The 14,405-nt window shown below is 36.7% G+C and overlaps 1 protein-coding gene across 1 annotated transcript in view; it reads left to right on the forward strand.

Annotated features, from left to right (window-relative positions):
• Positions 1-3,181: 3,181 nt before the first annotated feature.
• Positions 3,182-14,405, forward strand: part of LOC136027886 (NEDD8-activating enzyme E1 regulatory subunit-like) — a 69,833-nt gene continuing 58,609 nt past the window's right edge. The window contains exon 1 of the mRNA XM_065705310.1: positions 3,182-3,302. Within this exon, the coding sequence (XP_065561382.1) occupies positions 3,184-3,302 (119 nt within the window). The 5' untranslated portion in view covers positions 3,182-3,183. The remainder of the gene's footprint in view (positions 3,303-14,405) is intronic.

The raw sequence follows: 14,405 nt of genomic DNA on the forward strand, positions 1-14,405 counted from the left end.
GAGCTCCGTCACTTTCAAAATTTGAATTCACATAGTTCAGAGCCTAAGTAAAAATTCACATAGTCAGGAGCCTCAAGATCCAAACCGATGGTGCTAATCTACATTTCATGGCCTTTCAGCCAGGAAGTACAATTGGGGGCTGGGGCTAGCCATCCTGTGCTTTAACATTCCCTTCTTTCTTACCTTCCCCAGATTTTTCCAGGTACCCTTTTAGAGCTGTGTCGGTTCTGGCTGAGCTTACAGAGTCCTGTCGCTGAACCCTATCCCAAACTTGATAACCAGTCATGCCAAGGATCAAACGCTTGCCCTTCGGACAAAGGATTCCATGTATAGGGCACATAGGGCATTGGGTTACTTGGATTCCGACATTGATTCAGGATTCCAAGGATTACCGACATTGTGCGATGATGGCACAATACGTTGTTAATTTTTTTCTGACCCGGACACTCCGTATAGACAGAATTGTCGCAGAAACTATGAAAGAGGCTCATTCTATTGGAGATTGAAAGTTTTAGAGTCGTTTCTAATAGTCAAACGTGGCTGGTTTAACCAGCCTCCCTCCACTCCATCATTTCCCCAAACACATCCAATCAAAATATTGAGATGACCATCTTGTTCAGAGTAGTTGAAAGGTCTAGAAATTATGCCTTTAAGGATGAAAGTCCCCTTCCTCCTACAGCCCTTGGGACAAGGGCTATAAGTTATAATAGTTGCCATTATTTACATGTAAGTTTCTTATGGAAGGGGTGGTCACACAAACTTCAGAGGGGGGTCATTCAATTGGAAATCAGAAGTTCTAGTGACTTTCTTAGAATCAAAAGTGATCGAAGGGCAACTAGCGATCCCCCCGCGTCCTCTTTTCCCCAAACACATCCGATAGAAATTTAGAGACAGCCATTTTGTTCAAAATAGTCTAAAGATCGTGTAAACAAGGCCTCGAGGTTGAAAAACACCCACAGAACCTGGGACAAAGGGTTATAAGTTATTCCACGAAGCGCCAAAGGGCAAATTACCCCCCCCCCATAACGCCTTTTTCTCTCCAAGAGCATCTGATCGAAATTGTGAGATTGCGACTTTGCTCAAAATAGTCCAGAAGTCTACACAATGCCCGAAGGACTGATGCAATCCAAACGGAACCCTAGGACAAGGGTTGTATTTACGTCCTTGGGGCATATAAGGCTATTATGGAATGGGTGATCGCATAAACTTCGGATTGGGCTTATTTGATTGGAAATTTGAAGCTATAGTGCACTTTTGAAGAATCAAAACTGGTCTGAGGGCAACCAGCCCTCACCTTGCCAAAACAAACATCCAATCAAAATTTTGGAAGGTAGTAATTGTGTTTTTTTTGGGATGTCAAACCCCTTACAGTCCTCAAGACAAGGACTGTAAGTTAGGTGATTCGTTCATTGTGTACATACAGTATGTGTCATTGAGAAAAGTATATATGTTTGAGCTTTACTTTCCAAAAAGACAAAGGGCGTCCAGGATAGCGTTTCAGAGAATTTGGAATATTTGGAAATATTTTGTATTTAGTCCCTCTTTGCTGTGTATATTCAATCTGATCGTCTTAAAATGAAGCATGTATTTTAATATAGGCTTAGTTTATGCTGCGAGTTCCCCCATAGACCCATAACACCATTTCCTCATGAGGAAATATTATTTGTTCGATCCTTGTGCTGAGCTATCTGAGCTTAATTCTCAAATGTCCAGTAAGCAAACTAGCCTTAAGCGGCAACATATCATTTTTAATGTTTAGGACTGATGTTTAGTGTTGTTTTTGAGTGTTGATTCTCTTTTCTTTTCTTTCTTTTGATTGTTTTGTTGTTATACATACACACATTTACAGTGAAGTAGATGTTAGGATTATGAATTATCAAAGAGTTTAGTTATCAAGTTTCAATAAACTTTTACATATGTTTATTTTGTTTCTCTTTTACCCAGATCTAGGGAGGTAAGACAGTGGTTCGTACAACAACATCTCAGTAAATACCAAGACGAGAAGAACTTCCAAGCAGTTCAAACCTTTCCTTACAAAGAAACTTCTGAATCCGACCTCTAAGTAGCAGGCGCTTGTTCCAATATCCTTCTTGTCATTGACCTGACATTGCTGTAATAGTTTTACAGCGTGTTTAAGAATCTAAAAGCCTCCTAAGTGCAAAAACTACGATGGGTTTAAGGTTGTTGGAATTCTAAGAAGAATATTCAAAACTAAATAGCAAAGCTTATTATTAGTACCTCGACTCATTATTGTCAAATAATTTTCCCGCTTTATTTATTAAAAGACTTTTCCTATAATGTAATTTTATTTGCACCTTAAACTCTCATAGAGGCTAGTTTGGTTTTAATGACAGTTTAAAGTTAATAATTCCGCAAAAGGGAATAAATTGGTTCATATCCAAGTTCTATTTCAGTCATCTTACGGGCTAGCTAAGTCACATGCTCATAAAGATGCAAGATTAACTTCTTTCTGTACGCTCATTTTAAGTTAGCTCATGCTCAGATTTGATAATAGATAGAATTTTCATTTGACACATTTGTGAATAAAAGTGAGTTGTATTTCTACGCTTGTTATTGATTATTTTCCCCGAACCATGGTAGGGTTGGGAAGATTGAAACGTTGGGAAGATAGTATTTGATGTTTACCATTCTTCATAATTCATACTGGAGGGTTCGCCCCTTCCCCTTTCAAGATATATTTTCACATAAAGCATTGGTGGTAGAGACCGTGGGATTGTGGGCAAAATATTGTGGCATTTACTCCCCAAGGGTAAAAGACTTGTCGTACTCATACTGGCTATAGATGTGGCAATCCAACAGCGCGAATCAGCAAGGGCAAAATTGTAATATTTGTGGCGTGTCGGAGATCGTGTGGTACCAAAGACTGCGCTACCTTTACTAGTGGCACCAGGAATGACCCTGGTATCCATCAGAATACAAATAACTAGTTTTTACTGATAGAGGGTTAAGGACTGCTATTATTTCTGAATTTTTGTATCCTTAAACTTTTTCCTGTCATTTAAGTTCTCTTGGTCTTCCTTGCGCTCCTGAAAATTGTTATTTGACAGTTATTTTAACTAAAAATCATGTTTCGGCTGTCTTCATAAAAACTGTTGGTAGTTGTATGGCGAAAAAGTCTTTAAGGATGGTTATCAAAAATAACGCAGATGTCGCTGAACACGCATGTTGATTCAAATTAAAATTTCGTTGTTTAAAATGTCACTTACTGACTCATGTCCCAATTCACCAAATAGTGCAGTAATTAGTAATGAGAAGTCAAAAAGATATGATAGGCAGCTAAGGTAATTTTCTTTAATCCACGTTTGAAGTTAAGTATTTTATGGTTTCGGCCATTTAGGTTTCTTCTACCTGAGCTATGTTTCTGGGGGTTGAATCAGTCTAGGGTGAATAATCACCTCTTGGACTACACCTTTGGTAAATTCTAGATGATGAATTTGTGAAGTTTTTTGATTAATATTATTACTGGAAAATCGATTGAGCCATTACTTTAAACCAGACTTAGCAATTTAAGAAGATAATAGGCTATCCTTTTTGCAGCTGAATAGCCTACATAGAAAAGTTTTTTGTAGTACAGTGTGTAATTATAACTATAAAGGATCAATCTAGAGGCTAGGATAGAAGTGGGTACATCACTTGATACCTTTTATTATGCTCTTTCATAGTTCAATCATTTTTCTTGGGCAAATTGCATTTTGAGTCCTTAATGAGGCCCCAAAATGTAAAACAGTCCACAATAACCAAAGGTTTAAAAATGAGTATTTAAAAAAATAGCTAGTGAAAATGAATTTCCATTATTAGCTTATTCAGGAATGGTAATTATTATTTTCTGCAAAATGTTATTTTGAAAACAAAGAGGCTGAAACCTCTTGTAAATAATTTCACAGCAAAACTGATGTCATATGGTTGTGAAATTGTCTTATATTGAATATGGGATTTATGGTAAATTTCTAGTTTAGCTTCTTTTTGCTATCTTGGAAAGAGTTTAAATTATTAGAATGAAACTTTCAGTTATGAATCCAGGGCCAGAAACATACAGAACATACTGTGAAGAGAAACATATTGAACATACTGTAAAACATACCAAGGGAAGAAACATACTGAACATACTATAGGAAGAAACATATAGAAACATACTTAACTTACAGGTTCCAGTGTCTATAGAGAAACTTCATTGTCATACACTCTAGATGTTCAAAGTTAAAGTCTTGTTCTAGCAGTCATGTAAATATAAATGTTCTCTCCAGAATCAATCAAGTCTATTTTTGAAGTAATTTAGGGTCTCAGCTTTCACAACTGTTCCAGGGAGGGAGTTCCAATTGTCAACTGCTCTGATGCTTCAAAAATTTTCTCTTGCTCTGTTCTGAGTCACTGGTTTGAAAGCCTTATATGAATGGCCTCTTGTAGTTTTAACTTTAGCAGGCTGAAAGTAATTTTTGAAGCTAAGTTTCTCCTGGTTGTTCTTTGCCTTGTAAATTTGTATCTGATCCCCTTGTTTCTCCAGTTTCTCCAGGTTGTTCTTGTAAATTTGTATCTGATTACCATGTTGATGCCTATATTTTAGAGAGGGTAGCTGTAGTTGGTGTAATCTGTCTTCATAGCTCAAATCTTTGAGTCCTGGGAGAAGCTTTGTTGCTTTTCTTTGTACTTTTCAAGTTCTGCAGAGTCTATTTCATAGTTGGGGCACCAGGTGATATTTCTGTACTCAATGATTGGTCTGATAAGTCCTTTGTATAGTTTGGTGAAATAGTGCTTATCAAGATGCCTGTGAAGCTTTGTCTAATTAAACTAACTAATTGAGTAGCTTTGGCAACTACTTTCTCAGTTTGAGCATGGAACTTGAGTTGGGAGTCAATTATGATGCCAAGATCTTGTTCAGAATCTACAAGATCTGTATTGTTGATCCTGTTAGTAATGTTAGATCCTGTTAGTAAAAAGTAAAAGTAAGTAAAAGTATTGTTGATCCTGTTTTGTTTACCATTGTAAGCTTTGGTTCTGTGTTGCCAAGCTTCCATATTACCATTCTTCTGATTTCAAAGTCTTAGAAAATTACCTACTTTACTGGTCATCTATTGCAATTTTGACTAAACAACACTTTACCTTAATTTTTGTTTATCAGATTTTTGTATTCTGGTTTTAGTGCTGAAAATGTAATTTCTGTTATTTGAGTAGAATTCTAGGCCATATCAATGGTTTTCTTTCAAAATTTAGGAAATGTGTTTACAGATCTTTGAAACCTCATAAATTGGGATTGAGTAAAGTTGAGAAGTTGAAAACAGTTTTCAGATACTTCATTTAAACAGAAGATCTGTTTTGCAAGATTTTGCAAGATTTTGCACTGAAGAATATATTTTAAGGTAATTTTTAAGTTATAAATTTAATGTATTTCTAAGAAAAAGCTGCTACAAATATATTCATCTTTTTATTGGGCCTGAAAAGGTGGGCTTATTGGGAAAGTTTGATAACCTAGACTACACTTTTGCGCTGTTTTGGAATCCTTAGTTTGAATTTAAAATGATTCTAGTGATGTTATGTGAACATGTTCAGACTATAGAAGTTTTTACCTTACTAAACATAGGTATCTATTGAATTTGTCTTGATGAAGACAGCCAACTTCTGGGTGGACAGGTAGGAATTAATCAACATGGGTGTAGCTTCAGTGTTTTTTGGGGATGGACAAGAGGGGGTAAACCTCTGGATAGTATATGAGCATGGGTTATCCTTCAGGGGAAGGCAGTGGTGGTTCTGGCTGTTTCAACTTGCATATTCTTACAGTCAGTATTAATATATAAGTTAACTATGATCTCTACTTTAGTTTAATAAAAATAAAATTTTAAAAACTATGAAATGATTATAAATGTTAGATTGTTTGTTTCAAATGTGCACCCCTAAAATTTCTATGCCTGGGGAAGTGCCCCCTCAACTTCTTTCCTCTAAACCACCTGGGGGGAAAGGGTGTTAGAAAACTTGTAAAAATTATAAACCTAAATGTGTTTTAAAGACATATGAAAATTCTGATCAGATTCTTTTCTGATTTTTCTCATGTTAATCTAAGGAAAAATCAAGTCCCTTTGCTGAAAGGGGTCATGCCAAATATGAGCCAAAGCTGAGATTGGAACATTAATTTGGTCAAAGTTGAGCTGCTTTTACTGTTAAGATTGTCTCCACTTTCAGTTCTTTTGTTGCTATAAGAAGATTTACTAACTGCTACTATTATTAACAACTCACCACAGCACCAAGCCACCTGAAGCCAACATACCTACATACACTCCTCCTCCATTCTAATCTTTTCAAAGCCTCCCTCTTTACACCCTCCCAGGCAGTTCCTATTTCCTTGAAATCTTTCTTTATGACATCCTCTCACCCCAGACAAGGACAACCTGCTTTCCATCCAGCCCTACATGGTTGGCCAAAAAGGACAATCTTTGGCAATTTGTCATCCTTCATCTGCAGAATTTGGCCTAGCCATCTCAGCCTTTCTTTCATTATAGCCCTAGAAAAGGGGATTGAACCACATTTTTGTCCAGCCTACTGTTTGAAATACAGTCAGTTAGCCAGATCCCAAAAACAATCTGTAGGCAATTTCTCTGGAAAAACATCTAGTAAATCTTCATCCGCTTTTTGGAGCACCCATGCTTCAGAGCCATATTTGACCACTGTCATCACTGTACCTTGCAACATTCTAATCTTGGTTTGCAGACTTATCTTCCTAATCTTCCAAACTTTTTTTTAACTGTGGTAAAACACCCTGAGCCTTGGCTATTCTACTTTCAACATCTTCACATCACCAACCATATTTACTAATTATGCTACCAAGGCAAGTGAAGCTGTCCACTTCATCAATCTTTTCCCTATCTAACACCACCTTTTGAACTTATTCCTATACTTAGCGACCTAGTCTGCTTAACATTAATTTTCAAACCTGTTCTGGTACCCTGAACTTGCAAAACCTCTAAAAGCCATTCATTTTGCTTAAACTTTCATCTTGGATGCTTAAATCATCAGCATAATCTATGTATAGGAAAGTTTTTCTTCCCCATTTGATTCTGTGTTCTCTCATTGCCTTTCCTTTGCTCCTTAAGACAAAGTCCATCAAAATGATCAATATAAAGGGAGATAGAACACAACCCTGCTTAACTCCTGATTTAATGCAAAACCAGCCGCTAACCTCATTTCCTACCTTAACTGCAGCAGTATTATTCTTGTACATAGCACTAATCCCTTTAATGTAATTATCTGGTATAACATATAAGGATAAGACTTTTGCTAAAGCTCTTCTATCAACAAAATTGAAAGATTCTGTCAATCCTTTTCAATACTTTTTTCTTCTTGTTCTACTTTTGTTCTACTACTGTTCTTGTTCTACATTTCATTAGTCTGTTAGAACTAATTAAGATTGATTCAAAGGATAATTTTGATAATGTTATAAAACACATCAAAGTTAAGAGCTGGACAAAGATGGTTTTCATGGAACTGGTTAAGGAACAGAAAGTTTGGCTATCTTACATTGCCAAACCTGAGGCCGCACTTATTCTGAATTAATAATCTACAGCATCCCAGCTGTCCCTAACCTGGGACCACATGAGACCCCTTCCACCTAATGGGGGGGGGGAGTATACCAAGAAGCTAAAAAGTAATGGTAGCCCCTTCCTTCCCCAAGTCTTCAATAGGACATTTTTTAAGTAATAATGAAGAAAAGTTACTATTTAGCAAAGACAATACTCAGCTAAATTGAAAAATATTACAGAATACATGAATAAACAATGCCATGCTTCAAACAAACATAAGTTAAGTAGTGGAGTCTTCTTAAACTGCTGTTGGTGTAGACAACAGCAGTGTACTGTAAACACTTTCAGTGGGTGATGTCAAGTTTACTAAGCTCAGATTCTTTGCCAGCTTGCATTGTCCCTTGCATTGCATTGTTCAAGTGCGTGTGATTTGAAAATGACGTCTTAACAAATCAAAAAGTACACCCTTTAAATTACCATTTTTGAAACCTTATACAGGAAAATTGCACAATACATGATTCTCATTGAACAACAAGAAAAATCCCTTCTTTTACATGGACAGCAGTGATATTTGCTCTTATTTTTCTGTACTTGAGGCACTAGAACATCATAGAGAGCTGTTTAAGTACTTAGAAAAAATAAATCTTATATCTTATCGTTTTTTTATATGCCTAGACTTGATGAGGCCATCATAAAGTATCACATGGTGCACCAAAAGCATAATTTGGGTGACAGTTTTGGCATGGAAAGGCTAGACCAAACACATGGACATCATAGAGAGCTAATTATGGTCTCATCTATTAACTAATTTTTATATTAAATTGCTCCTTATAAATTTAACTTTATAGGCCATCATAAAGTGACACATGGTACCCAAATAGTGTACTTTGGGTTGTTTTGTTCTTTTACAAAAATAAAAATAATAGGAAAGGTGTTGTCCAATGAAACAACTTAGCAGATAAATTTCTCCCACCCTTTGGAGATTATCCTCTATAAAGAATCCCCATGGGAAGTTCTCTTACATTGAAATATTAACATTATTTTTAATTTGAAATTGACCACTGTCACCACTGTAGCTTCCAATGTTCTAGTCTTGGTTTGTTGACTTATCTTCCTCTTTTTCCAAACTTTTTTTTTAACTGTGAAAAAACACCCTGAGTTATTCTGCTTTTAACATCTTCACGGCTCCCGCCATCTTTACTAATAACACTACCAAGGTAAGTGAAGCTGCCCACCTGATCAATCTTTTTGTTATCCAACTTCACCTTTTCATCTTCACTTCTTCCTAGCCTTAGTGACTCAGTCCTCTTAACATTGATTTTCAAACCTGTTCTAGCCCCCTGAACTCATAAAAACTCTAAAAATTCATTCATTTTGCTCACAATTTCACTAGGATGCTTAAATCATCAGCATAATCTAAGTCCAGAAGATTTTTTCTTCCCATTTGATTCTGTGGTCTCCCATTACCTTTCCTGTGCTCCTTAAGACAAAGTACATTAAAAAGATCCATATAAAGGGGTATAGGTTACAACACCGCTTAACTCCTCATTTAATGTAAAACTAGTTGCCAACCTCATTTCTTACCTTAACTGCAGTGTTATTCTCGTATATAGCGGTAATCACTTTAATGTATTTGTCTGGTATACCAAACTAGGATAAGACCTTTGCCTAAGTTCTTCTATCAAAAGAATCAAGCGTTTGCCAAAATCTGTGAAACTGAGGACCAATGTTGTTTGGCAACTCGGGCACTTCTCATTATTCACCTAATAGTGAAAATTTTGTAGACACATCCTCTACCTTTTCCAAAACCGCACTGCTTTTTATTCGTCTACAGCATCTCTCAGTCTAAAAAGTATATTATTACTAAGCAATTTGCTACCTACAGAGACCAGACTAATGCCTCAATAATTACCACACTCACTCTTATCATCTTTCTTATACTGTGGTTTAATTATGACTTTCCTAAAATCGTTATATACTTCTCCTTTTTCAAAAATAATATTCATAATCTTTAGTAACTTATTTCTAACCTCTGAAATACCATATTTAAGAAACTCATCTACCACAAAATCAGCACCTGTAGCCTCGTTTTTTTAATCTTTTTAGTACTGTTGCTAAGTCTTTCTAAAAAACAAATCTTCCTTCACATCCAAGGTATCACAAAATTCTTCTTTTTCCACTATATTTTTCCTGCAACTCTATCTAGGTTTAGAACAATCTCGAAGCGTTCTGACCATCTCTCTTTAACTCTTTCCTTATCACTAATTGTGGCTCCGTTCCTATCTTTAACTGGGTCGTCCAGGTTGTCCAGGTTGACTGTTCCTCTCAATTTATTAACATGCCAGTACAATATTTTAATATTATATTGTGTAGCTGCACCTTCCAGATCCTCAGCAATTCTATCCATGGCCTCCACTTCACACCTCCTTAGTTCATATTTTAAAGATTTCTCCACTTTCTTTACATTCCTTTTGTTTTCATATGATCTATCACTCAGATAATTCTTGTACAAGCCCCTTCTCCTTTCTATTAAACAAAGCTCTTTCACTAATATTCCTAGCTGCACCTAACTTTCTTCCCTAAGACAACATCAGCAACTTAATAAATTGTTTTTGTAAAATTTTTCCAACCATCTTCCATATTGTTAAATTTTAAACTCTCAAGTTTAGTATTCAACTGTTCCTGGAAAGTCTTCTCAAATTATCATCCTGGAGCATACCAACATCATAACCTCCTGGGAGGTAGTTACCCTTCCGAAATTTCTGCTTTAAATTAATTGTAGAAACTACTAGATGGTGATATTTACTTTTAACATCAATAACAGCACTCCTATATACCCTAGTATCTTGTATTGATCCCGCCAGTCTAACATGAGATCCTGCCTGCCAGTATACCGAACATAATCAATAAGGTTTGCTGTCTTAACTTCACGTGAATACCATGCTAACTTTTGGGCCATTTTATGACCAAACACCATGTTTGTTATGACTAGATTGTTATACATACAAAATTGCAAAAGTCTGTAGCCATTACTGTTTTCTTTTTCTACACCAAATTTACCAGATTTGCCAAATTTGCCATTTACCAAATTATACCATCTGCGAAAATAGCGACGAAATTATACACTGCCTTTCCATAACAAACAAATACAAAGTAGAGACAATAGGGAAAAATTTTTCAAGACAATGGAAATTATTTATGTAGATATTTCGGCCCTATGTCCAAGGGCCGTCTTCAGCACAATACAAGAATAAGAGAGAAACTATATATATATATATATAAAAGAACTTGCATCAAATTGTGAGAATTAAAACTGAATAGCTAAAAACACTTATTAAAACAATTTTTTGTCTTGAAAAGACTTCCCTATTGTCTCTACTTTGTATTTGTTTGTCATACCATCTGCCTATTTTTACCGACCTTGGTGTTAAAATCTCCTAATAAACACAGCATATATCTACCCGGGACCCTGTCTGTTTGCTCCTATAAATGTAAGTAAAGTTCATCTGAGTCAATACTCACTAGTATCCGTCAAGCAATTCTACAGGGGTAAAAACTATAATAACTGATACCCTGAACTTTTTAGTCATAAAATGAGCAATTAGTATTCTGTTATTAATACCAGCCTAAGCAAGACTTAGCAGCTTCCTTATTCCTCATGAGTCCTACTCCCTGTCTATGTACCCCATCCTTCCTGCCTTAGTAAACAAATTCTATATCACCCAATTTAATGCTTCCTTGCCCCGGGGCATAGGTTTTTGAAACTCCTAATAAAACCTGTTCGAATCGTCAAAATTCGTCAGTCAAAATGCTGATACGATAGTCATTTCAAAACGTCGCTACATTCCAAATTCCAATTTTCATGTTCTTAAAATGTTTCAAATTATTTTAGCCTCTGGAAAAGTAATGATCCCAAATACCAGTGCATGAAGAGGATTAACATATGTTCTCAATTCTGCACCAAACCGCTTAAGCCGACTTAGAACCAGACAGCAAGAAGTCCCTGGGACCTCCAGTATGAATGGAGGCTTTTTGCAATCCTTGGCCCATCTTGGTAACTACATAGTTTTCAGCACAATAGTTCTATCAATAAGAGTCGAATCCTGTATAGACGGTCTTAAGCCTATTATCTCCGATTCATTATATATTAATGCCTACAAATATTATGCTACTACAGGGAGGCAACCCATAGTAGATAAATTGTATAGGAAGAGGTTTTTCATCTCGAAAACGCCTTTCAAAACATACTAAGCCCAGAAGAATTATCCATTAATCAGAATCACGTGCGAATGCTGTGTCGTTAACTATGCTATAATTTTCTATAGGGGTCCCACTCCTCAAGTAAGAATAGAACTGACTGCAAGTACCCAGTCTTGTATGTACCCCCAAAGGTCGAGGCAGCCCATTGCAGAGGCCGTTGTCCATAGATCTAGTTCTTATGCCCTGCTGCAGTTGTCCTTCTATAGAGGATCCTCCCATGTTGGTGTTCTGTACACCATGCAATTTAAGCTATTACTCGGAGAAGGTTCGCAAATCAAGGGATGTGTGAACACACCAGTGGGCTCTGTTGAGTGTACATTTGAGGGGTCATATTCCTGCTTCACCTCTATTTATGGCCCCAGGTGATTATGTCCTAGTTTCTACTATAGACCCCCAGGGACAAGGTCATTCTTGGTTCGTGCCTCCCATAGATGTACCCTACATATCTTTTAGGCGTTCCTCAATCGCCATCTGACTCATAAAGCATTTTTTTGAATAGAGGATACTTCAAAATATCAATGACGTTATTTTTAGCTTTTTTATCGTAATTTTTATTATTTTTATTTGATTTCATTACGACTTTTAATAACATCTCCCTGTTTTTTTATTGTCAGTGAATCACTGAGGCATATTTTCAGAGTACCTAGGGCACTATTTATTCCCAGATCTTGACAATCATTTTCTGAGAATCATACCTGTGAGATAGGACAACAGCAAACTACCTCACCGGCTCGTACAAATTTCTTTCTGCTTTCGCAATCATGAATAATACAAATCTTCACTATTGTTCAAAGTTGCCCGTGATAATCAGGAATAAACACTGGAGCGTTTAAGCCAAGTTCACACAAAAGAATGGGAGGAGTTTTTATATGTAACGAGACTGTAGTTGATAATTATTTTTGATTATGATTGTACTGGCTAAATTTTTCTACAGTGGCCAGAACTTAGGCCTTTGAAGACAGATCAGGAATACAACTTTTACGGCCTTATCCATAATCTTTTTTCCGGAGGTTTTTTTTTTAAAGTTTTTTTTTCTGGGGAGGGTGGTCGTCAAATCCCCCCTGGATACAACCTTGACAACTTCTGACAAGTTTGTGATTCTAGCTGCCTGCACACTGGTCTGTGCAGAGATAAGACCCTGCACTGACCTAGCATTCCTTATACCCACTGCATCCTTAGCAACATTCAGAACTTTCCTTATAAAAATCTGCGATCCTTTAAGCTTGCTCTGATTTTTTAACTGATTTAACCGATCTGACCTACAACACTAGATTCAAACACTGATTGCTGGCATAATCTATTTGTTACCAAGCCAAACACGTTATTTTTGGGACGCCGTGTTGTTTATATCCATTTTTAAAGTTTTAAAACAGTTCGTGGTAACGAACTGTAGTAAGGAGCGACCCGGCTCAATAGTAAACGAAGCTCTAAAAATCGGAATTTTGATACTAAAAGATACATCAAAAGAATCGGCTTTTTATGCTGATTTTAAATATTTAAGTTTCATCAAATTTAGTCTTTGTCGTCAAAAGTTACGAGCCTGAGAAAATGTACCTTATTTTGGAAAATAGGGGGGAAACACCCCCTAAAAACCATAGAATCTTAACGAAAATCACACCATCGCATTCAGCATATCGGAGAACCCTATAGCAAAAATTTCAAGCTCCTATAAAAAAAAGTGAAATTTCGTATTTTTTTGCCAGAAGACAGATCACGGGTGCGTGTTTATTTGTTTTTTTTTTCTTTTTCCCAGGGGTCATTGTATCGACCAAGTGGCCCTAGAATGTCACAAGAGGGCTCATTCTAATGGAAATGAAAAGTTCTAGTGCCCTTTTTAAGTAACCAAAAAATTGGAGGGCACCTAGGCCCCCTCCCTCGCTCATTTTTTCCCAAAGTCAACGGATCAAAATTTTGAGATAGCCATTTTGTTCCGCTTAGTCGAAAACCATAAGAACTATGTCTTTGGGGATGACTTGCTCCCCCACAGTCCCTGGGTGAGGGGCTGCAAGTTACAAACTTTGACCAGTGTTTACATACAGTAATGGTTATTGGGAAGTCCACAGACGTTTTCAGGGGGATTCTTTTGGTTTGGGGGGTTGAGTTGAGGGGAGGGGGTTATGTGGGAGGATCTTTTCTTGGATGAATATGTCATGGGGGAAGAGAAACTCAATGAAAAGGGCGCAGGATTTTCTAGCATTACTATAAAAAAAAACAATGAAAAAATTTTTCAATTGAAAGTAAGGAGTAGCATTAAAACTTAAAACGAACAGAGGTTATTAAGCATATGAGGGGTTCTAAAATACTTTAGCATAAAGAGCGAGGTATTTAGGAGGAGATAAATATATCGCTCTTTATTTTATTTATTTATTTATTTATTATTACGAATCAAGGAGGCACACTCGTGCCTCTATAAAGAGGCGACACACGACAATGTTAAGCGATCTTCGGTTCCAGTGGTCGCAGACGGATGGGGAGGGATGCATTTCGTAGCCCGAGCTCCAACTAAGAAACCTGCAAAATTTCATCCCCCTCCAACTTTTTCTTCATGGGGAAAATCTGGCCGAAAGTTTCGACCTGTCAACCCAAGCCCCCCTTTAACGTTGTCCGATCGGGCTGAAA

Source organism: Artemia franciscana, chromosome 6, assembly GCF_032884065.1.
Source record: "Artemia franciscana chromosome 6, ASM3288406v1, whole genome shotgun sequence".
Taxonomy (NCBI): Eukaryota; Metazoa; Arthropoda; class Branchiopoda; order Anostraca; family Artemiidae; genus Artemia; species Artemia franciscana.